General features: G+C 40.2%; 2 protein-coding genes across 2 annotated transcripts in view; one reads left to right on the top strand and one right to left on the bottom strand.

The window, feature by feature from the left end:
* Positions 1-284, bottom strand: part of TRNT1 (tRNA nucleotidyl transferase 1) — a 17,393-nt gene extending 17,109 nt beyond the window's left edge. Inside the window, exon 1 of the mRNA XM_007450036.1 lies at positions 274-284. The gene's annotated coding sequence lies outside the window, so the exon portion shown is untranslated. The remainder of the gene's footprint in view (positions 1-273) is intronic.
* The window catches only part of IL5RA (interleukin 5 receptor subunit alpha), a 51,221-nt gene continuing 28,455 nt past the window's right edge, over positions 83-22,848 (top strand). Inside the window, exons 1-2 of the mRNA XM_007450040.1 lie at positions 83-514; positions 21,862-21,946. Coding sequence (XP_007450102.1) covers positions 83-514; positions 21,862-21,946 — 517 coding nt within the window. The remainder of the gene's footprint in view (positions 515-21,861; positions 21,947-22,848) is intronic.

Raw genomic sequence — 22,848 nt, 5'->3', positions numbered from 1 at the left:
TGGGAGAGCCTGAGAGGCCGGGCCTGGAGGAAAGGAAAGAGCCCGGGGGAAGCCCGATGAAGCAGCCCGCGGTCAGCGAGACATGGCGGACACGCGGCCCCGCGACCTCCACGTCGGGCTCCGTTCCCTAGTGCGGAAGAGGCCTCTCACCGCCCCCGGCACCCGCCTTCCCCAAGACCCGGCGCGCGCGAGAGCCCGCAGGCAGCTCGCGTCGTCGCCGCCGCTCCCCCTCCCAGCGGCGCGCACCCGCAGATACCCCGCGCGCCCGCTCACCGGCCCCGCTGCGCCGTCATCGCCGCGCGCACTTCCCGGCGGCAGGCGAGGGGACGTCAGTGACACGCGCCGGTCAACGGCGAATGGGAAGTCGCAGCAGGGCGTGGGCGGGGCCCGCGCAGGCTCTCCCCGGCCCTCCCACCTCCCCGCGGAAGCCGTTCGCTGGAGCGCGGTTCCCCAGCTCCTCCCAGGGTTGCGCAGCCAGTGGTCGCTCCTGGGGCGACCCGAAGGACCAGGGTCCGTACATTTGTTTTAATTACATCTCACCGGGCCTCTCTCTGGCCCTGAGGTAGTTAGGCGCCCATCTGCACTGCATACCTGTGTGACCTTGGTCGAGTGACCCCGGCTTCCTTTGTAAAATGAGGAAAATGGGGCTTGCCAGGCTTAAATGTCACACGTTATTCCCTAGTAAAGAGGAAGTGCTCAGTAAATGTGAACTTGTTATTGTTGCCTGCTCCCCGGTTCGCACTTGACTCATGTTACTATTCTATACCTTATCTCTGCCCAGGAGTAAGAACACATTTTTAAAAATACACGTACCTAGACAAGACCTAGGCAGAGGGTTCGAGAGACATTAGTTTTAAATTAAAAGCCTCCGGTCCGTTGAAATTATTGGGCATATTTTAATTTTCCCATCTGAGTTTTGTAACCGTTGGCTTTCACGGTCTGGAGACTTGTGCATCTGTAGAGTGAAGAACTTGGATTTGATTCAGTGCTTTCAGTTTTTCGGAGAGCAGAGAAGAATGAAGAAAGTGGCCAAAGAGTGGGAGGACAGCCCTAAATTCTTAACCTGGGAAACTTCCAAGAAGTTTTCCAGTAACCTAAAAAATAAGTAAAATCTGCATCGTGTAATGTCGTTTTAATATTGTAAGTGTAGTCTTTTTGCTTTAACTTTAATGTCCCTAAAACTGTCCTAGAAAAATTCATATGCTGTGGTATTTCTGTGGCTTCCCTTGATGAGACCTCTTATCTTCAGAGGGGTTAAGCGTCCCATTTTGAGGCACATATGACTACCCTTCCAAGTTGCCACTCAGAGACAAAGCATTGATTCAATCCAACTCCTCAACACAGTAATGAAAATACATATATATATATGTCTCCTAGCTAAGATGGCCAAGAAAAAAAATACAGAGAGCATTTAATGTAAAAGAGACCATCAATGGGGACTTCCCTGGTGGCACAGCGGTTAAGAATCCGCCTGCCAATGCAGGAAATGTGGGTTTGAGCCCTGGTCTGGTAAGATCCCATATGCCCACATGCCGTAGAGCAACTAAGCCCATGCGCCACAACTGCGGAGCCTGCGCTCTAGAGCCCGCGAGCCACAACTAGTGAACCCGCGTGCCGAGACCCCATGCTCTGCAATAAAACAAGCCACCGCAACGAGAAGCCCGCACACGGCAATGAAGAGTAGCCCCCACTCGCCGCAACTAGAGAAAGCCCACACACAACAATGAAGACCCAACACAGACAAAAATAATTAATTAAATTTTTTTAAAAAAAGAACCACGCTCACAAGTAAAAAAAAAAAAAAAAAAAAAAAAGAAGAGCCCATCACTGAAGACATATGGACATTAACAGGATAATAGGAGACACTACGGACAACTGTATGCCAACCGGTTTGATATTATAGATGAAATGGACAAATTCTTTGAAAAATACAACTTATCAAAACTGAAACAGGATCAAACTTTTAAATCTGAATAGCCCTTTACTATGCCTAAAACTCCAAGCGAAAAAGCCAGACTCAGGAGGCTACACTCAGAATGATTCTACTTATATGACATCCTGGAAAAGGCAAAACTATAGAGGCAGAAAACAGATCAGTTGTTGCCAAGGACTGAAGACAGAGGGAGGGGTGTACTACAAAGGGGCAGGAGAGGATTTTGGGGGGCGATGGAATGGCTCTATATGTTGATAATCGTGGCAATCACATGACTGTGTGTCTTTGTCAAAACAGAAAGGTACACGAAAAAGGGTCAACTTTCCTGTATGTAAGTTATACCTTAATAAACCTGAACAAAATATTGTCTTTCTATATATTAGCAAAAAAAACACCTAGAACATGAAGTTTTTTAAAAATATATTTTTAAAGGCTCTCAAGGAATGCTTATTCAAATGGATTCAATTTTTAAAGCACCGCCATATAAAAGGAGAATGAAGAACTTTGATGGTGTTCAACTAAAGGGGGAAGAAATCTGTAGATAAAATGCCCCCCTCAACGCTCCTCCCCAGTGTAGTGAAGCTAACCATAGCTCTAGAGAAGTCCTCTGTCCTCCACACAGGATGTTTACTATTATCTCTTAATACAGACCCATCCTAAGGAACATAAACATTACCTGCCAAGAAGCTGACATTTACCACACTGAAATCCTAAAGGAAGTTTTCTCTTTGTATACTATATACCCAAAAGTAAACATTATGAACAGACAGGACTTTTAGGGTTCGGTAGGTATCTATACACTGGAAACATCACAGCCATGAGTATGATTCTGCAGTTAGAAGGCAATGTATTATTAAAAAGAAATGTCAATAAATTGAGATAAGAACAGTTTAGAAACACGTATCAATATTTATTATATATACCAACTTCAGGTCTTAACAGTTATCAATGCTCGTTTGAAAACTCACTAATGCTTGTTGCGATATACGTTCAGTGCTGGTTAAAGATTCTCTCAAGAGTGGACAGCTTCCATCTTTCTTCACAGGAAATCAGATCTTTGATTCTACTCTGTATATCTAAGTGGCCAAAATTTGGGTCCCAAATGTCTAGTTGTCTCTGCACTCATCTAAGTTTTGGTTGTGTTCCTCTGAAACTGATTCATTTCTGCAAACTAGAGAGAAGTAATGGTGTATGTATAGCAGTTATGAATGTAACACTGTTTTCTTTCTTCCTTTCATCCATCCATCCATCAAATGTTTGTTTAGTGTCTACTGTGACCAATGACATGCGTGAATACTCACAATAAAGATAAGTTTATCTATCTGTATTGTGCTTAGAACAGGGCCAGGCATTGTATTAACACATTAATCCTCACAAACAGCCAATGAGGTATTTTACCAAAGAGGAAACTGAAGCGTAGAGAGGTTAATTTGTCCAAGGTCACAAAGGTAGTAAGTGGTACAAGCTGAAGCCAAACTCAGACATTCTGACTCAAAAATCACCACTGTCCTCTAATAAAGGTGGAAAAACAGGGACCACCACATCATGCAGGGCAGGGCACTTCACAGATGACATTTGGTTTCTTTTTAATGGTAATACAAAGAAATTAAAGATTTTCTACATAGGGCTTTCTATAAATCCATTTGTGTTTTCACCGGATGGGTCTGGTTGTAGCATGGAGAATGGCTAGAAGGGTCTGGTGCATAAATTTACTATCTCACAGTTCTGGAGGTCAGAGCTCTAAAATGGGTCCACAGGGCTGAATTCCTTCTGGAGACACTTGGGAAGAATTATTATTATTAGTGGTAGTAGTCTTTTCCAACTTCTAGACGTTCCCTCCTTCCATCTTTAAAGCCATCAGTGCAATATTTTATTTCCTCTCTCAGCCTCCTGCCACTTTCTTATAAGACCTTTGTGATGACACTGCCCCCCCACCCCGTATAATCCAGGATCATCTTCCCATCCAAAGATCTTGACCTTATTCACATCTGCAATGTAAGGTGATGTGTTCATGGGCTCTGGGAATTAGGATGTGGCTATCTATGGGGGACCATATATCAACCTACTGCAACCCCAAGTGTGTGCTTTAGTGACTGGGGGATGGGAAGACATAGGAACACCATGGATTATTAAGTTACAAGCCAACTGATTGTTCAACTTGAGACTTCACTTCATGGATCTTAATGAGGAATACTTTTTTTTTTTTTTCTCTTCTTTTCTTTTCTGGGCTTTAGGCAGGTGGTTTTATTTCAAGTAAAAACACAAGGGTGAACAAAGGTAGAGCTATGAAGTGGCAGAGTGACAGCCTTCGGGATCGTAGTTCTGCATTCCCCCTGGCAGCACCTCACTCCAGGACCCTTTAGCAAAAGCCCTCCTTAATCACTGCTCCCAGGAGCATTCGCATTCTAAAATAGGACAGAGAAGGGAGACTAATGCTTTGCATAAAGATATGAATTTATAGTGAAAGCATGTTAGGCCCCTTGGAGATATCTGAGGCAATATGTAGACAAAGGGAGAATAAAAACATAATTATAAGCAAATTTTAATATTCTGCAGTTTTGTAGTGGTGGTAGTATCTACTCAAACCTGTCCCCCACCCTTTTCTTTTTTTTTTTTTCTTTGTAAGGCACACTGAGTAATTTGTTTAAAGGAACAAGTTCTGTTTCAAGAGTGCATTCTTTCACTGAAACAACAAAAAGTACCTGTTTGAAGAAAAAGTCATTCACTCCTTTTGTTCTCATAAAAGTTTAATAGAAGCCAACTAAAGTTTAAGATGTCCCAGAGGGCAAATAAAGATATTTCTCAGCAAATGCAGAATCGCAATTTTCATTGGTGCTAGGGGATTTTCCACACAATTGCAATTTTATTTCACATTTAATACAGGTAAGTAAATAGACAAATCAATTTTAGCAGTTCTGAAATTTCATACTGGGTCATTAGTTTTAAAAGATGGGACTTCGGTAATAGCTAAAAGAACAGAGGCCCACGGGTAAAGACCGAGAACAATCACCTTCAAAATTCTGACTTAGCAGCAGCCTCAGATCAGAACCAAGAGTGGTGGCACAGTGGTTAAGCCTCTGCCTGCAAATGCAAGGGACACAGGTTCGATCCCCAGTCCGGGAGGATCCCACATGCTGCGGAGCAACTAAGCCCGTGCGCCACAATTACTGAGCCCACAAGCCACAACTACTGAAGCCCGTGACCGTAGAGCCTGTGCTCCGCAACAAGAGAAGCCACCACAATTAGCAGCCCTCATGCCTCAACAAAGAGTAGCCCCCGCTTGCCCCAACTAGAGAAAGCCCATGCACAGCAATGAAGACCCAACGCAGCCAAAAATAAACAAACAGATAAACATTAAAAAAAAAAGAGAGAAAAAGAGGAGTCTAAACCAGCTTTCTTGTGATGTTCTCCATCGCATTTATTACTTTTAAATATAGGAATTCCTATGGAATTCCCTAGTGTAATTACACAAACCCCCTCTTCTTTCCTTAAGACTGCATACTCTGATGGATTCTGACAAGATCAAGCTAGATAAAATTAACACCTGTCCTCACATCTACTGGTAGAAACAGAGATATAAACATAATATTCAGTGCAGCATAAAAATAAAATTGATAGGTAAATGCAGCAATTGAACATACACTCAAAGTAAAGAGAGTGGAGTCAGAGAGGTCTTCCCATAGGAAATCAGACTTAACCTAAAATAATGAAAACTTTCTCAAGACGAATCTCCTCCCCCTTCCCCACCAACACCAAATAAGATATTTAGTCCCAGTTAAGTACTTGTTATACTGTTCCTTTTAAAATAATTATGGCAATTATATAAGGTTTTGCCATCCTGGGCAATGTGACTTTGGAAAGCACCATAAAGAAGCTGTGCTAAGTAACTTCCCTGAGCCTCAGTTTATTTATATGTAAAATAGGTTTATAGGAATGTGTGTAAAGCAATGTACAGTCCCAAGCACACAGGAGGTTCCTTCTAGACTAAAAGGGAACACTAATTTACATTAGTAAAGTAAGTTTAATTTTTAGTTAGTTTTTTTACATTCTAGCTCATTTCCTGTATCTGGCTTCGAGAGCAAAGAGCTGGCCCCTGCAAAATCATTTCACACTATATACTTATATCATAATCCTTATGTTGTTCACCTTAAACTTACACAATGTTACATGTCGATTAGATCTCAATAAAACTGGAAAAAATAAAACAGTAAAATAAAACTGATCACTGAGTAAAGAACTGAAAAAGCTTAGGTTACTGAGATTCCTTACTGAAAAAACACATGCTTTTAAATTTGGCTGTACACAGTAAATCCCGACTGATTTTACACTGGAATTGTTCTAATAACACCTGGGATTCTATTTAAACCGTTAGTGCAACTTTCTATTTTTTTAATAACAGTTTTATTGAGACATAATTCACATGTCATAAAATACATCTATGGTTTTTAGTATAGTCACAGATTAGGCACTGTAATCAGATTGCCACTGTAATCAATTTTAGAGCACTTTCATTACCTCAAAAGAAACCTCGCACCCTTTAGCAGTCACTTCCCATTCTGCCCAAGTTCTCCCCATCCAGCCCTAGGAAAACACTAATCCACTTTCCATCTCCATAGATGTGCCTATTCCAAACATCAAATCTAAGTGGAAGTATGCAATATATGGTGTTTTGTGAACTGGATTTTTTTTTGAATTTTTGAATTTTATTTATTTTTTTATACAGCAGGTTCTTATTAGTCATCCATTTTATACACATCAGTGTATACATGTCAATCCCAATCGCCCAATTCATCACACCACCACCACCACCACCCCCACCGCTTTCCCTGCTTGGTGTCCGTACGTTTGTTCTCTACATCTGTGTCTCAATTTCCGCCCTGCAAACCGGTTCACCTGTACCATTTTTCTAGGTTCCACATATATGCATTAACATAAATTCCACCTATTTTTAACCCACTCATCAGCTGATGGACATTTGTGTTGTTTCACTTTGTGGCTGTTATGAATAACTCTGCTATGAACAGTCACATATAAACTTCCGTGTGGATTTATGTTTTCAGTTCTTTGGAGTATTTGCTGAAGAGTGGAATTGCTCGGTCATATAGCAACTCTATGTTTAACTTTTTTGAGAAATTACCAGACTGTTTTTCGAAGTGACGGCAACATTCTACATTCCCACCAACAGTCTTTGAGGGTTCCAATTTCTCCACATCCTCACCAATGCTATTATTGTCTATCTTTATTTTTTTATTTATTTTTTTTTGCGGTACGCGGGCCTCTCACTGCTGTGGCCTCCCCCGTTGTGGAGCACAGGCTCTGGACGCGCAGGTTCAGCGGCCATGGCTCACGGGCCCAGCCGCTCCGCGGCATGTGGGATCTTCCTGGACCGGGGCACGAACCCGAGCCCCCTGCATCAGCAGGTGAACTCTCAACCACTGCACCACCAGGGAAGCCCTTGGTCTATCTTTTTTATTTTAGCCATCTTGGTGGGTGTGAAGAGGTATTTCACTGTGCTTTTGATTTTCATTTTCTTTCCTGATGGATAATGATGTCAAGCAGCTTTTCATGTGCCTTTTGGCTACTGGTACCTATTTTGAAGACACTTCTATTCAAAACCTTCACCTATTTTTAAATTGGGTTCTCTTTTCACTGTTGATTTGTAAGATTTATTTTTTTTTGTAGATACAAGCCCCTTATCAGGTATTTGATTTGCAAATATTTTTTCCTATTCTGTGGGTTGTCTTTTCACTTCCTTGCTCGTGTGTTTTATTTTTTAATTGAAGTATACTTGATTTACTATGTAGGGTTAGTTTCTGGTATACAGCAAAGTAATTCACAGATATATACTTTTTCAGATTCTTTTCTATTATAGGTTATTACAAGATATTAAATATAGTTTCCTGTGCTATACAGTAAGACCTTGTTGTTTACCTATTTTCTATACAGTAATGTGTATCCATTCATCCCAAGCTCATTTACCCCTCCCCCGCCACCGCCTTTGGTAACCACGAATTTGTTTTCTATGTCTGTGAGTCTGTTTCTGTTTTTTAAATAAGTTCATTTGTATTATGTTTTTAGATTCCACACATAAGTGATATCAGATGATACCTGTCTATCTCTGACTTACTTCATTTTGTATGATAATCTCTAGGTCCATCCATGTTGCTGCAAATGGTATTACTATTGCTGGTGTCCTCTGTAGCACAAAAGCTTCTAATCTGGGTGAAGTTTAATTTATCTTTTCTTTCCTTTCAGTGCCTATGCTTCTGCGTCATATTGAAGGAACCACGGCCTCATCCAAGGTCACAAAGGTTTATGCCTACGTTTTCTTCTAAGAATTTTATAGGTTTAGCTGACTGTTAGGTCTTTGGTCCCTGTAGAGTTAATTTTTATATAAGGTGTGAGGTAAGGGTTGAATATCATTCTTTTGCACGTGTATATGCATCACTTACTGGAAAAACTGATTTTCTCCCCCACTGAATCATCTTGGCAACTTTGCCAAAAAAATCAGTTGACAACTAATGTGAGGGCTTATTTCTGGACTCTCAATTCTATTCCATTGATCTCTATGTCTCTACTATTTTAAAAATATTTTTTATTCTGGCATTTGCTTTAAATAAAACATTGGTATATATAGAAGCATAATAAGAAATTTAAAGGAAATATCATAAGAACCTGCTGTAAAAAAAATAAATTCAAAAATTTAAAAAAAAAAATTAAAGAAAAGGAAATATCAATTCCCCTGTGAGAGAACAAGCTACTGGTTCCAATTCTCACACCTCTCTAGTGGTTATATACACACGTGCCCTTGCCTTATCAAGGTGGGGGAAATGTACTGTGAGTGTGGACCATCTGACCCTGGGCTTGTCCATGCAATTAGCTCTGACTCTTAGGATGTCAGTGAATGTGACATAAGCAGACACTTCAAATGCTCTTGTACAGTTCGTCTTACTTTCTTGCACATTGGGGATCACATGGAAAGAATATGCCCTGCATAGCCCCAGGTTCCAAACGAACGACAGATGCTTGCAACAATCCTGAACCCGCTCTGTGATTGGGAGCCCAGCCAAGTTTCGCCAGACCCTAGTCAAAACTCAGAGGCTTGGGCAAGAAATAAATGCTTATCACTGTTTCCCACTACAGCATTTGTGGTTGGCTGCTCTGTAGCAATACCTAACTAAAACGCCTACCACTTAGAAAGAACCACTCCTAACAGTTTGGTCTTTTGACAGAAAATGAGATTATGAAAAACAAATATATATTTATATATGCATATTTGCACTCCTGTTGTTTTTACTTAACATTTTCCCAAAATACCTTGTGTTTTAAAAGTTCTTGATAAACACTCCTTTTACTATCCACCTATTTCAACCTTTAAAAGCCATACATTTCTCTTAACCATTTCTACATTACTTTTATTATTGTAAGTAAAAGTACAATGAATTGTGTTTACTCTCCCTCTCAGATAAATCTTCTTCTACATTTCACATGTTTTCCAAGGAATGGATTCCTAGAAGTAAAACCTTCAATAAGCACCTTTAACCAGAGTTCAAGGTAAAACCACTGCATCCAGATTTCCATGTTACTACTATTCGTATTTTCACTTACACTCTTCAGCTAAACCCAGACTATTTACCTTCTTAAGAAATACAGGCAAATTTGATTTCACTTTTTGAAAAACGATTTTTGTGACTTCTTCTAGCATGTTCCATTATACTGTCTTTGGACATTTACAATTTATTCTAAAGAAGAGTCCTTCCCCCACACAAAGAAAAACCAAACAAGAAAACAACTATACAAAGCCCTCCCTTTCTTATTTTCCTTTGGGCTTATTTGGAAATAGGGCATGGGGACAAAATGTGAGCACATTTGTTTTTGCTTTTAATATTGGCATAGTCATATGCCAGTGATGGTATCCAGGGTACAAGCCAGGTCTAATTTTCTTGATATCTGTAACAGTGCCTGGCATAATGCACAGCTGCATTCAATAAATATTCGTTGAATAAATGTATGTAAGAAATTTAGAAAATGTTAAAACGGCCTTTTAGGCCAGAAATTACTGCCCTCACAATGATTAATAACTAGTTTTAAGGCTTCTAGAGTGATGAATATGCTACAACTAAAATTAGATATAGGACTCTAAAGAGCAGACCAGATGGCTGATACTATATCTGAAATTTTCTGGGTCCTTCTTAGCAAACAAATGTATCTCTCTCTGTTCCCTCTTCAACTTTCCTTTCCCCAAGGGAAAAAAAAAAATCACGTTTTTTTTTCAGATCATCTAATAATTTTTGTTTGTTTGTTAACAGGTTTATTGTGATTCATATACTCAACTAATTCACTCAAACCCCTTTGTAGTTAATATTAAGCAGTATAAAATATCAGGATTAATGCCCTAATTCTATTTTTTTAACATCTTTATTGGAGTATAAATGCTTTACAATGGTGTGTTACTTTATGCTTTAAAACAAAGAGAATCAGTTATATACATATACATATATATATACATATATATACACAACACACATACTACACACACACACACACACACACACACACACACACACACACACACATATCCCCATATCTCCTCCCTCTTGCATCTCCCTCCCACCCTCCCTTATCCCACCCCTCTAGGTGGTCACAAAGCACCAAGCTGATCTCCCTGTGCTATGTGGCTGCTTCCCACTAGCTATCTATTTTACATTTGGTAGTGTATATATGTCCATGCCACTCTCTCACTTCGTCCCAGCTTACCCTTCCCCCTCCCCGTGTCCTCAAGTCCATTCTCTACATCTGCGTCTTTATTCCTGTCTTGCCCCTAGGTTCTTCAGAGCCTGGTTTTCTGGGTTTTTTTTAGATTCCATACATATGTGTTAGCATACGGTATTTTTCTCTTTCTGACTTACTTCACTCTGTATGACAGTGTCTAGGTCCACCCACCTCACTACAAATAACTCAATTTAGTTTCTTTTAACGGCTGAGTAATATTCCGTTATATATATGTACCACATCTTCTTTATCCATTCATCTGTTGATGGATGCTCAGGTTGCTTCCACGTCCTGGCTACTGTAAATAGAGCTGCAATGAACATTGTGGTACATGACTCATTTTGAATTACGGTTTTCTCAGGGTACACGCCCAGTAGTGGGATTGCTGGGTCGCATGGTAGTTCTATTTTTAGTTTTTTAAGGAAGCTCCATACTGTTCTCCATAGTGGCTGTATCAATTTACATTCCCACCAACAATGCAAGAGGGTTCCCTTTTCTCGACACTCTCTCCAGCATTTACTGTTTGTAGATTTTTTGATGATGGCCATTCTGACCGGTGTGAGGTGATACCTCATTGTAGTTTTGATTTGCATTTCTCTACTGGTAAGTGATGTTGAGCATCCTTTGATGTGTTTGCTGGCAATCTGTATATCTTATTTGGAGAAAAGGTCTGTTTAGGTATTCTGCCCATTTTTGGATACAGTTATTTGTTTATTTGATATTGAGCTGCATGAGCTGCTTATAAATTTTGGAGATTAATCCTTTGTCCATTGCTTCACTTGCAAATATTTTCTCCCATTCTGTGGGTTGTCTTTTCATCTTGTTTATGGTTTCCTTTGCTGTGCAAAAGCTTTAAAGTTTCATTAGGTCCCATTTGTTTATTTTTGTTTTTATTTCCATTTCTATAGGAGGTGGGTCAAAAAGGATCTTGCTGTGATTCATGTTCTGCCTATGTTTTCCTCTAAGAGTTTTATAGTATCTGGTCTTACATTTAGGTCTTTAATCCATTTTGAGTTTATTTTTCTGTATGGTGTTAGGGACTGTTCTAATTTCATTCTTTTACATGTAGCTGTCCACTTTTTCCAGCACCACTGATTGAAGAGGCTGTCTTTTCTCCATTGTGTATTCTTGCCTCCTTTATCAAAAATAAGGTGACCATATGTGCGTGGGTTTATCTCTGGGCTTTCTATCCTGTTCCACTGATCTAGATTTCTCTTTTTGTGCCAGTACCATACTGTCTTGATTACTGTAGTTTTGTAGTATAGTCTGAAGTCACGGAACCTGATTCCTCCAGCTCAGTTTTTCTTTCTCAAGAATGTTGTGGCTATTCGGGGTCTTTTGTGTTTCCATACGAATTGTGAAATTTTTTGCTCTAGTTCTGGGAAAAATACCATTGTTAATTTGATAGGGATTGCATAGAATCTGTAGATAGCTTTGGGTAGTACAGTCATTTTCACAATGTTCATCCTTCCAATCCAAGAACATGGTATATCTCTCCATCTGTTTGTGCCATCTTTCTTTCATCAGTGTCTTGTAGTTTTCTGCATATAGGTCTTCTGTCTCATTAGGTAGGTTTATTCCTAGGTATTTTATTCTTTTTGTTGCAATGGTAAATGGGAGTGTTTCCTTAATTTCTGTTTCAGATTGTTCATCATTAGTGTATAGAAATACAAGAGATTTCTGTGCATTAATTTTGTATCCTGCTACTCTACCAAACTCACTGATTGGCTCTAGTAGTTTTCTGGTAACATCTTTAGAATTCTCTATGTATAGTATAATGTCATCTGCAAACAGTGACAACTTTACTTCCTCTTTTCCGATTTGGATTCCTTTTATTTCTTTTTCTTCTCTGATTGTTGTGGCTCAAACTTCCAAAACTGTATTGAATAACAGTGGTGAGAATGGATAACCTTGCCTTGTTCCTGATCTTAGAGGAAATGCTTTCAGGTTTTCACAATCGAGAATGATGTTTGCTGTGGGCTTGTCGTATATGGCCTTTATTATGTTGAGGTAAGTTCCCTCTCTGCCTACTTTCTTGAGGGTTTTTATCAGAAATGGGTGTTGACTTTTGTCAAAAGCTTTTTCTGTATCTATTGAGATGATCATATGGTTTTTCTCCTTCAGTTTGTTAACATGGTATATCACATTGATTGATTTGCGTATATTGAAGAATCTTTGCATTCCTGGGATAAAGCCCACTTGATCATGGTGTATGATCCTTTTAATATGTTGTTAGATTCTGTTTGCTGGTATTTTGTTGAGGATTTGTGAATCTATGTTCATCAGTGATACTGGCCTGCATTTTATTTTTTTGCTGACATCTTTCTCTGGTTTTGGTATCAGGGTGACAGTGGCCTCGCAGAATGAGTTTGGGAGTGTTCCTCCCTCTGCTATATTTTGGAAGAGTTTGAGCAGGATAGGTGTTAGCTATTCTCTAAATGTTGGATAGAATTTGCCTGTGAAGACATCTGGTCCTGGGCTTTTGTTTGTTGGAAGATTTTTAATCACAGTCTCAATTTCAGTATTTGTGATTGGTAGGTTTATATTTTCTATTATTTCCTGGTTCAGCCTCGGAAGGTTGCGCTTTTCTAAGAATTTGTCCATTGTTTCCAGGTTGTCCATGTTATTGGCATATAGTTGCTTGCAGTAATCTCTCATGATCCTTTGTATTTCTGCAGCGTCAGTTGTTACTTCTCCTTTTTCATTGCTAATTCTATTGGTTTGAGTCTTCTCCATTGTTTTCTTGAAGGTCTTTTCCTTCTGTGTTTCCTGCCTAGAGAAGTACCTTTAGCATTTGTTGTAAAGCTGGTTTGGCGGTGCTGAATTCCCTTAGCTTTTGCTTGTATGTAAAGCTTTTAATTTCTCTGTCGAATCTGAATGAGATCCTTGCTGGGTAGAGTAATCTTGGTTGCAGGTTTTTCTCCTTCATCACTTTCAGTATGTCCTGCCACTGCCTTCTGGCTTGCAGAGTTTCTGCTGAAAGATCAGCTGTTAACCTTTTGGGGATTCCCTTGTGTGTTATTTGTTGTTTTTCCCTTGCTGCTTTTAATATGTTTTCTTTGTATTTAATTTTTGACAGTTTGATTAATATGTGTCTTGGCGTGTTTCTCCTTGGATTTATCCTGTATGTGACTCTCTGTGCTTCCTGGACTTGATTAACTATTTCCTTTCCCATATTAGGGAAGTTTTCAACTATAATCTCTTCAAATATTTTCTCAGTCCCTTTCTTTTTCTCTTCTCCTTCTGGAACCCCTATAATTCGAATGTTGGTGCATTTAATGTTGTCCCAGAGGTCTCTGAGACTGTCCTCAATTCTTTTCATTCTTTTTTCTTTATTCTGCTCTGCAGTAGTTATTTTCACTATTTTTTCTTCCAGGTCACTTATTCCTTCTTCTGCCTCAGTTATTCTACTGTTGATTCCTTCTAAAGAATTTTTAATTTCATTTATTGTTTGTTTGCTCTTTAGTTCTTCTAGGCCCTTTTTAAATGTTTCTTGTACCTTCTCCATTCTATTTCCGAGATTTTGGATCATCTTTACTATCATTACTCTGAATTCTTTTTCAGGTAGACTGCCTATTTCATTTGTTACATCTCGTGGGTTTTTACCTTGCTCCTTCAACTGCTGCATATTTCTCTGTCTTCTCATTTTGCTTAACTTACTGCATTTGGGGTCTCCTTTTTGCAGGCTGCAGGTTCGTAGTTCCTGTTGTTTTTGGTGTCTGCCTCCAGTGGGTAAGGTTGGTTTAGTGGGTTGTGTAGGCTTCCCGGTGGAGGGGACTAGTGCCTGTGCTCTGGTGGATGAGGCTTGTCTTTGTGGTGGGCAGGACCGTGTCTGGTGTTGTGTTTTGGGGTGTCTGTGGGCTTATTATGATTTTAGGCAGCCTCTCTGCTAATGGATGGGGTTGTGTTCCTGTCTTGCTAGTTGTTTGGCATAGGGTGTCCAGCACTGTAGCTTGCTGGTCGTTGACTTGAGGTGGGTCTTAGCACTGAGATGGAGATCTCTGGGAGAGCTTTTGCTGATTGATATTACGTGGAGTTGGGAGGTCCAATGTCCTGAACTCGGCTCTCCCACCTCAGAGGCTCTGGCTTGACACCCGGCAGGAGCACCAAGACCCTGTCAGCCACACGGCCAGGTACGTGGGGAGTTTCTTGCCTTTTGGGAAGTCTGAGGTCTTCTGCCAGCGTTCAGTAGGTGTTCTGTACGAGTTCCTCCACGTATAGATGTATTTCTGATGTATTTGTGGGGAGGAAGGTGATTTCCACATCTTACTCCTCTGCCATCTTGAAGGTCTCTCTCATCTAATAACAACTGATCTGGTTCCTTTTTGGCAACTGCGAAAACAATTACCTTGGGGATCTCAATGGCTGTCCTTGCACATGACATTCACTGACTTGCAGGATGTCTCAATGAGGGTCCCAATCATTTGTCATCTTGCAAACTGAAGCCCTTATCTCACCTGGCCATCACCTCTCTCTGCATCTCCTCTGTGGGGACCTAGACCCCTCGGTTCCTAGCTGTGCAGTGGCTTCTCAGGGCCTGCCGTCACTCACCGTCTTGGGCTAAGCCTGGAGGTCCCCTTTCAAAGGCAAAGACTCCCACCTGGCTCAGACACTTGACACATTAAGTGCCACTGTTGTCTATTCACACCCGGGCAACATTTTTTTTAAAAGTCAGCTTTGCAAGTCAGTGGGCTGGAAACTCCCCAGACAGAAATGGAACAAAGGGCAGGAAAACCCAACTAGGTTTACTTAAATTGAAGGTACTGAGGAGAGGACAGCTGAGGTGCTACACTGGGAACCGGGAGATGACAGAAAAGGGAAGGTCCCAGGGTGCATGCAGACTGACACGGCCACCGTCACGATTTGTTCAGGGCGTGTCCAGGCTACCAACACCAGCAACTGATGGCACCCGGAGACTCTTTCTCCCTCCTCTGCCCCCTCCCATGGCACACACCCATTTATTTGAGGGCGCAGGACCTGCTAACATAGCAGAGAAGGGTTAATGCATCCCCAGAAAACGGAGAATTGCTGCTCAGCTTGTAGGGAATGGTGGATGCCCCGTTTTTCTGTCAAATCATGTGCCTGGTATTGTGTAAGTAACAGAGGCGCTATACATACTCTAGTTAACTGAAGCACGTAAAGAAAACAGAAACACAGGGCTGGAAAGTGCCCAGAGAAAACTTGATTACCTTGTCACCCAGGAGCAAACGTTCATTTCAACCCCTGAATAGAACAAAGCATCTTGAAAGAGAATGAAAATGCAGATGAGACAGTTATCAGATAGTGGCTATCAGGACAAGAGAGATCCTTCACTTGACAGCAGTTTAGTCCTCGGGAGTTTTGGTTAAGGCTCGTCCAGAATTGCCCGCTCACAAATGCTCCTGAATATTTGCTTAGAGCAGCCCTGCTGCCATCCCATCGTCACGGAAACTGGCTGTGAGTTTTTAACCATTACAGCTGCGATGATGAAACAGTGAAGGAGATCCGTCTCTAAGTCAAAAAGTGCACCCAGAGATAAGGTTCATTTTCAATGCCCTGCGGCTGCTTCTGATGACATGGCACTGCACTTCTCAGTAAGTGGGGATCCAAGGCTGATTCATCTCCGAGTGAGCAAATGTCTCTTTCTCTCTAATAATACCCTGGGCTCCACCTCCTAATAATTTCATTACACGGTGGGGGCGGAGGGGGGATAGGAAAAATGACAGAGAATAATTTATAAATATATGGCCAACTTTTAAATAAAGAGGAAAACAAAACCCCTTGAAACTATTACTGGCAGGGACAGAACTAATACTGGTGCTATGGACACGGTATCAGGCAGGTCATATAGACTCTGGGTGTAGCGTTCTATTCCTGTGTGTTGGCTAAGTAACTGAGGTGTGCAAATCCGTGCGAAGGTGAGTCACATTAAAATAACACCTAAAGTTTTTGTTGATGCTTCTGTAAGAGGTTTGTTTCCCACTGTTGCAGATACTTTGGTGATTAAAATGAGAACATGCGTTCTGCCAAGATTTCTGAGGAAATATGTGAATTTAGAAAATAGGGTACAGGATATAATAAAATATCTCAATATCCTGAGGAAGTTTCAGTTAACTGAGAAAGCTGCAAATTCAGAAACAACAACAACAAAGAAGGAGATGATTGCATTGCCTCTAACCGAAGACATTCTGTTTTTTGTTTCTTCTGGGGGTTCTAGGATTTTCAAACAATTTTGAAAAAATTGTTTGATTTTATATAAAATGTACAAAAACTTGCTGAAATATCTCACTTGGTTTTATGTTCACTAATTCAATTTTCACCCAAAGCAATGTAAACATATCTCCATGTATACAGAAGAAATGGATGGAATGAAGAAAAAAAAAAGGAGAAAGGAAGACAAAGAAAAATCAGAATCTCTTATTAATTAGCTTAAAATTCATCAACACATGTAAAATGACTGCTTTTCTAGCCATACTGATTACTGTATTTGATACCCAATTTAATGAATTATCAGGCCGAAAATTCCATGACCTGATACAGCTTCCACTTCTTGTGAAAGGGTATATGCCCTCTTTCATAGTTATTGAAAAATATGTTAATGTACGTAGCTATTTGTTCAAAGTTTGCATTTCAAACATAATAAAGTTCTGGAATGCAAATCACCTCATTTGTTTTCATTACTTGAAATGCTGCTTGGGGAAATTTTTAGGCAAGTTACCAAAAGTATTACACCTCCCCCAAAACAGACCAGGCTTGTTACATGTTCCCAGCCTGCCGTGCTCTCATCTAACTTATCCCTATGCTAGGTTTTACCCTAAAGGGCTTGACAGGTTAAGGGTTGTGTGTTAATTTGCCTTTACTCTTTATAGGGCCAGGCATGTGCAGCACCTGCCCTGCACCTGACACTGTGCTAGGTGCTGATGGACGTGGTCCTGGCTTTCTGCTACTGAGTACAGTCGTGGGAAACGGGAGGACTGCAGGAGACAGCTAAGCCCAGGAAAGAGGGTAAGTCTGGGGAAGGGAATGCATCGATGTGGGATGACAGTGCACCACGTGCAATTCGCTAGAAGACATCCAACCTCTGGGAGATTTGCAGCAAACTCCTTCTGCCAGCAGTTTCCAAATACTCAGGGTGGCAGCACCTTTTCCGCCTTGGCTAACAAGTGTTTATGACTGTGGCAACAATCTGAATCCCTGAGTTACATTTTAGGACTATTTCAGAAAATTAATCAGAAGTTCCGGAGCAGGGAAAAAAAAAAAAAGTTGCCTGCCTTATATATGATCCTTGTTACCCACTTGTATTTTTAGGAGGGTGTAGATTTTTCATTTGGGGGTAAGGCAACGTACCTAGCTACCTACCTAAACATGTCATTTGCATTTTACACCTTGGGTTATTTCTTTATTCTTCATCCCCCAAGAGATAGGTTTTACTGCTGATTACACTGTACAGGAAAAAAAAAAAAAGAAAGAAAAGACGAAGTAAAAAGTAAACTCTACTTTTAAGGGCTTAACAGACCATGAATCCTCTCAGTTGCTTTTCAATTTCTGTGCACTGAGACTGAGTTTGAATTCACTGTCACCACAGTTGAGTCAAAAAGTTTCTTTAAAAAGGGTAAATTCAACTTTGGTTATAAAAAACAAATGTACCGGGGCAGCAAAATATGTGGGAAAGAGAGTGGGGAAAATATTGTCTGAACTTCAGTAGAATCTGACGAATTCTCAGGAACACTGGGGAAATTTGTCGCCAATTGTCAGGACTTCACCCAACTTTCTAGAAACACCTGTAGTACTAGAGATGGTGCTCTGGTTTCCTCTAAATTTCAAAGAATATAACACCTACTAGAAGCCAGATTCTCAGAGAGCACTCGAGAAATTTTAGATTGACTCAGCGAAGTGTCACACGAACAGGTAGCCCATGTACTCTCTAAGACACTGAGTGTGTTTTTTTTTCTTTTCTTTTTTTGGCCGCACTGGGTCTTCGTTGCTGCACGTGGGCTTTCTCTAGTTGTGGGGAGCAGGGCTACTCTTCTTTGCGGTGCACGGGCTTCTCATTGCAGTGGCTTCTCTTGTTGCAGAGCACAGGCTCTAGGCACGAGGGCTTCAGTAACTGTGGCCCGTGGGCTCAGTAGTTGTGGCTCACGGGCTCAGTAGTTGTGGCTCATGGGCTCTAGAGCGCAGGCCCAGTAGTTGTGGCGCACGGGCTTAGTTGCTCCACAGCACGTGGAATCTTCCCGGATCAGGGCTCAAACCCGTGTCCCCTGCATTGGCAGGTGGATTCTTAACCCCTGCACCACCAGGGAAGCCTGAGCGTGCATTTCTGACAATCTTAAGTAGGAAACGCATGTTTTTTGTTGTGTTTTTTTTTTTTGGCGGTACGCGGGCCTCTCACTGTTGTGGCCTCTCCCGTTGCGGAGCACAGGCTCCGGACGCACAGGCTCAGCAGCCACGGCTCACAGGCGCAGCCACTCCACAGCATGTGGGATCTTCCCAGACCGGGGCACGAACCCGTTTCCCCTGCATCGGCAGGCAGACTCTCAACCACTGCGCCACCAGGGAAGCCCAGAATCCCATGTTTGCTGCATTCTGCTGAATTTGAATCTTATTTTAACAATGTAACGGTTTTCTGCTGGATTTTAATTGGTAGCCATGAAAAGAATGAATTGAACATGTCATTCGGATATATTTTTAAGGTAGTGAAATAGCCTACTGCACAATGAAATATTACCCAGTTGACATCTATATAGCAGTGTATCTTTGGATTACAGAGATGACCCCAAGAGATTCAAGTTGTTTGTCCAGTAAAGGTGATTGCTATGCCTGGAACCAGGAATATTAAGGCGACACGAGCAAAGGCTGAAGGTGTTTTCAGGGAACAAGCAGAGCAAACAGAATTATAGAAAATACGGGATCAATTGTCAAAACTCCAGGAATACTCAACCTTGTATGGAATTTATCTGGCCCACAAAGAATTGTCATTCTTGGTAAAATTTATACTGCCACTTGAGTATCTCAGGTTGCCTATAAGACAACCTTTTTCGGTCAAAGTTATCATCCTGTTTAAGAGAAAATATCACAATAAGATGAGGAAAAATAGTGTATGGGGAAAAATTAATCATTGAAAAATTTTTGAATGATCAAATGAAAATTTGAAAAATAATTATTGTCTATTCAACAGTTATAAAAGCAGAACACATAGCAAATTCTAGGGGAGACTGCTTGGTTGTGTAAAATATTCAATTATCTCCTCACTGAGACATTCAATAGTTTATTACTTCAACAATTTAATTGCAAAGGACAGACATTTATTATTTTTACAGGTATGGTTATAACTTACTACTTACTCTGCCAGGCAGTAAAAGTCACTCAGGAATATCAATGTTACATTTTTTTCTGACCTAGAATTCTTCCTGTTAATGACGATTACTGCAGAGTTAGAACATATGTGATATTATTTCCGGAAATGCTGACATTTCAAAGACATCACCTCCTAAACTCGAAGAGGAAGCTATCTTTGTTAACGATTTTTTATTTTTGCTTCTCAGGCTTAGTAAATTACTAATGCTTCCCTTTAATTCCTTAACATTCTCACTTATTGAAACCTTTAAAAATACAAGAATACTTGCTTTTATTGTCACTGTTGTTTTAAAAATTCTTTTTCTACATGGTGTGAAATCATCAGAAAGAAACAGGATTATTTTTATCAAAAGCGGCATAACTCTGATTAGTAATACTTAAGTTTGTTTGAAAAAGGAGTTAAATGCTTTGTATGCTGTTTCTGTTTCCTATGTTGTGACATTTTACAAATTTCATTAGCAAGTTAAACAGTGATAACAGTAAGTTAAGTTGTAAAAGTGAAGAAAGTGTGGTTTTTGTACTTCCTGAACGTATCCATTTAGCCAGGTTCTATCTTCTGTGGTTCTACCAGAATTATGTTTGGAAAACACCAAACCATTTAAATAAATCTTTAAATTGAAAATCATGTCATTTAAATTAGTACAGAACAAAGGTTTTATGGTTGGAAGATCTAAGATTGGGTCTACGTTCCATGATTTACCAGACACGTGATTTCTGGCAAATTATTTAACTTTTTAGACACCTTTTCACCCTTGTAAACTGGATAATAACCACACACCATTTCACTGGTGGGGAGGCGTGGGAGGTAGCTCATGAGAGAGAACAGGAAGAAATGCTTTGTAAAAGCGAAGGCAGCACACAGCAGGTGGGATGTTACTTTTGTTCTTTAAGTTCATATGAAAAGTGCCTTTCGAAATTTTTGGAGGAAACACTCAAGATTTCTAATCTACAGTTCCCAACAAGAGATCCTCCACTCTTTTCTTTCACGTGTAAAAAAAAAAGTTGCTGAAATGACCTAACCACTTTTTCAGATGTCCACACTTGAGTTATGCTAACTTTTCTACTCGAGATTCCTTTTCATTGTCCGCTTATTTCAAATAAATAGAAATATTGTTTTTATCTTTTCCAGGCCTATTAACTACGTCTTCATTTGCTTTTATAGCCTGTTCCTTTCTGGCTTCATCAAAAAATTCAGCCTCTTCACAATTCAAAGTACCACACACATTCTAGGTTTGTGATACAAATTTTCTCTTTCCCACATTAAAATTGTTTTAGATTTAAGTTTCTTGTCATGTTGGCTCATATTTAAATACTTATTAATGAAACTGGCAATGGTATTTACTTTCAATTTGATTAACTCTGCCTAGAACTTTTCCTGTTCAAAGATCTGCTCTGGTCTCCCGCTGAATAGCAATCCTCTCCTATTTGCTTTCTTCTCTTCCGGCTTTGCATGGCTGTGTGCAAGGCCACCAGAGATGCCTGTGCTCACTTGTGTGTGTGTCAAGAACTCTAGCTCATCCTTTAGGACTCAATTCTGAAGTCCCTTTGCTCCTACTGTGCCCCATAAACATCTTTATGGGAGCAGCTTTTAGACTGGAATTACAATTATCGAGTTACACTTCAGTCTGCCCCTCAGATTACGGATCCACACTTGGCAAGACAAAGCCCAAGATTTCTTCATAGTATTTCTAACACGTAACAGAAAGTTCATAAACGTTCGTTAAATGGCAAAATGACTATATTTTTCTTTAGAAAGGAGCTGCCAGTTTTTCTTTAAAATGGCAACAGGTGGCAATTTGGATTTCTGTCTCTGTTTTCTGTAGGACATCATCATCATGGCACCTGCATCACTGATTCTTTTGGGGGCCACAGTGATACTGCAAGTAGACTTACTTCCTGATAAAAAATGTAAGCACCGTCTATTAAATTCAATAATATTTCTTTTTGAGAAAAAGTACATTACAAAGAGGATAGCATTATTTTCTCCTAAATAATAATTAACTGGGAAATTACGCTTTTTTAAAAAGGGATGGAACATTTATTCTTATCAGAATACAAACTCTTTAAACATGCTCTATTTTAAGAAAGCAACGTTGGCTGAAATGCACATTTTATGCTGCAGTTTACCCACACTTCATATTCCAAGTGTGGGTAAACGGGCACTCAGAATAAAGCTGCAGCTGATGGCCGTGTTTGAAACGTCTTCCCAGGCAAGGGAACGGTTCCAAGTCCTCACAACGAAACTTGTTCATCAATGGGTTTAAGAAAAAAAGAACTGCCACATGGTTCCCCCATCAGCACTGTCTAAGAGACCTTGCTATGGCCATGACAATGTTCTGTATCTGCACTGTCCAGTGATAAGTGACTATCGAGCACTTGAAATATGGCTCATGCAATGAAGACAATGAACATTTGATTTTATTTAAATAAAACAGCCACATGTGGCCAGTGGCTACCGTAACGGGCAGTGCAGTAGACAGAGCCTCAGAATACCGTATGTGGCAGGTGTGGAAGCAGAGTCAGGGAAGCCTACTGAATATTAAAGGTCACTGGAAACATCCTCACATGTAGTAAAGGAGGTTTCATAATTGTACAATATTGTAACTTTAGCAAAAATTATAAAGTTGTATAAACATATGCCCAAGAAAAAAGATAATGAATGTATCACATGTTAATGTCACTCTCGGTGATACAAGCGTGGGTAAATTTTTCTTTTCTTTTTTGATCATTTGTGCTTTCCAAGGTTTCTAAAAAGAACAGGCATTGACTTTGTAATTTAAATGAAACCTTTTATTGTGTGAAAGCTTTTA

This window comes from Lipotes vexillifer, unplaced genomic scaffold (genome assembly GCF_000442215.2).
Source record: "Lipotes vexillifer unplaced genomic scaffold, Lipotes_vexillifer_v1.1 scaffold1041, whole genome shotgun sequence".
Classification (NCBI taxonomy): Eukaryota; Metazoa; Chordata; class Mammalia; order Artiodactyla; family Lipotidae; genus Lipotes; species Lipotes vexillifer.
This window is presented reverse-complemented; position numbering and strand designations above follow the sequence as displayed.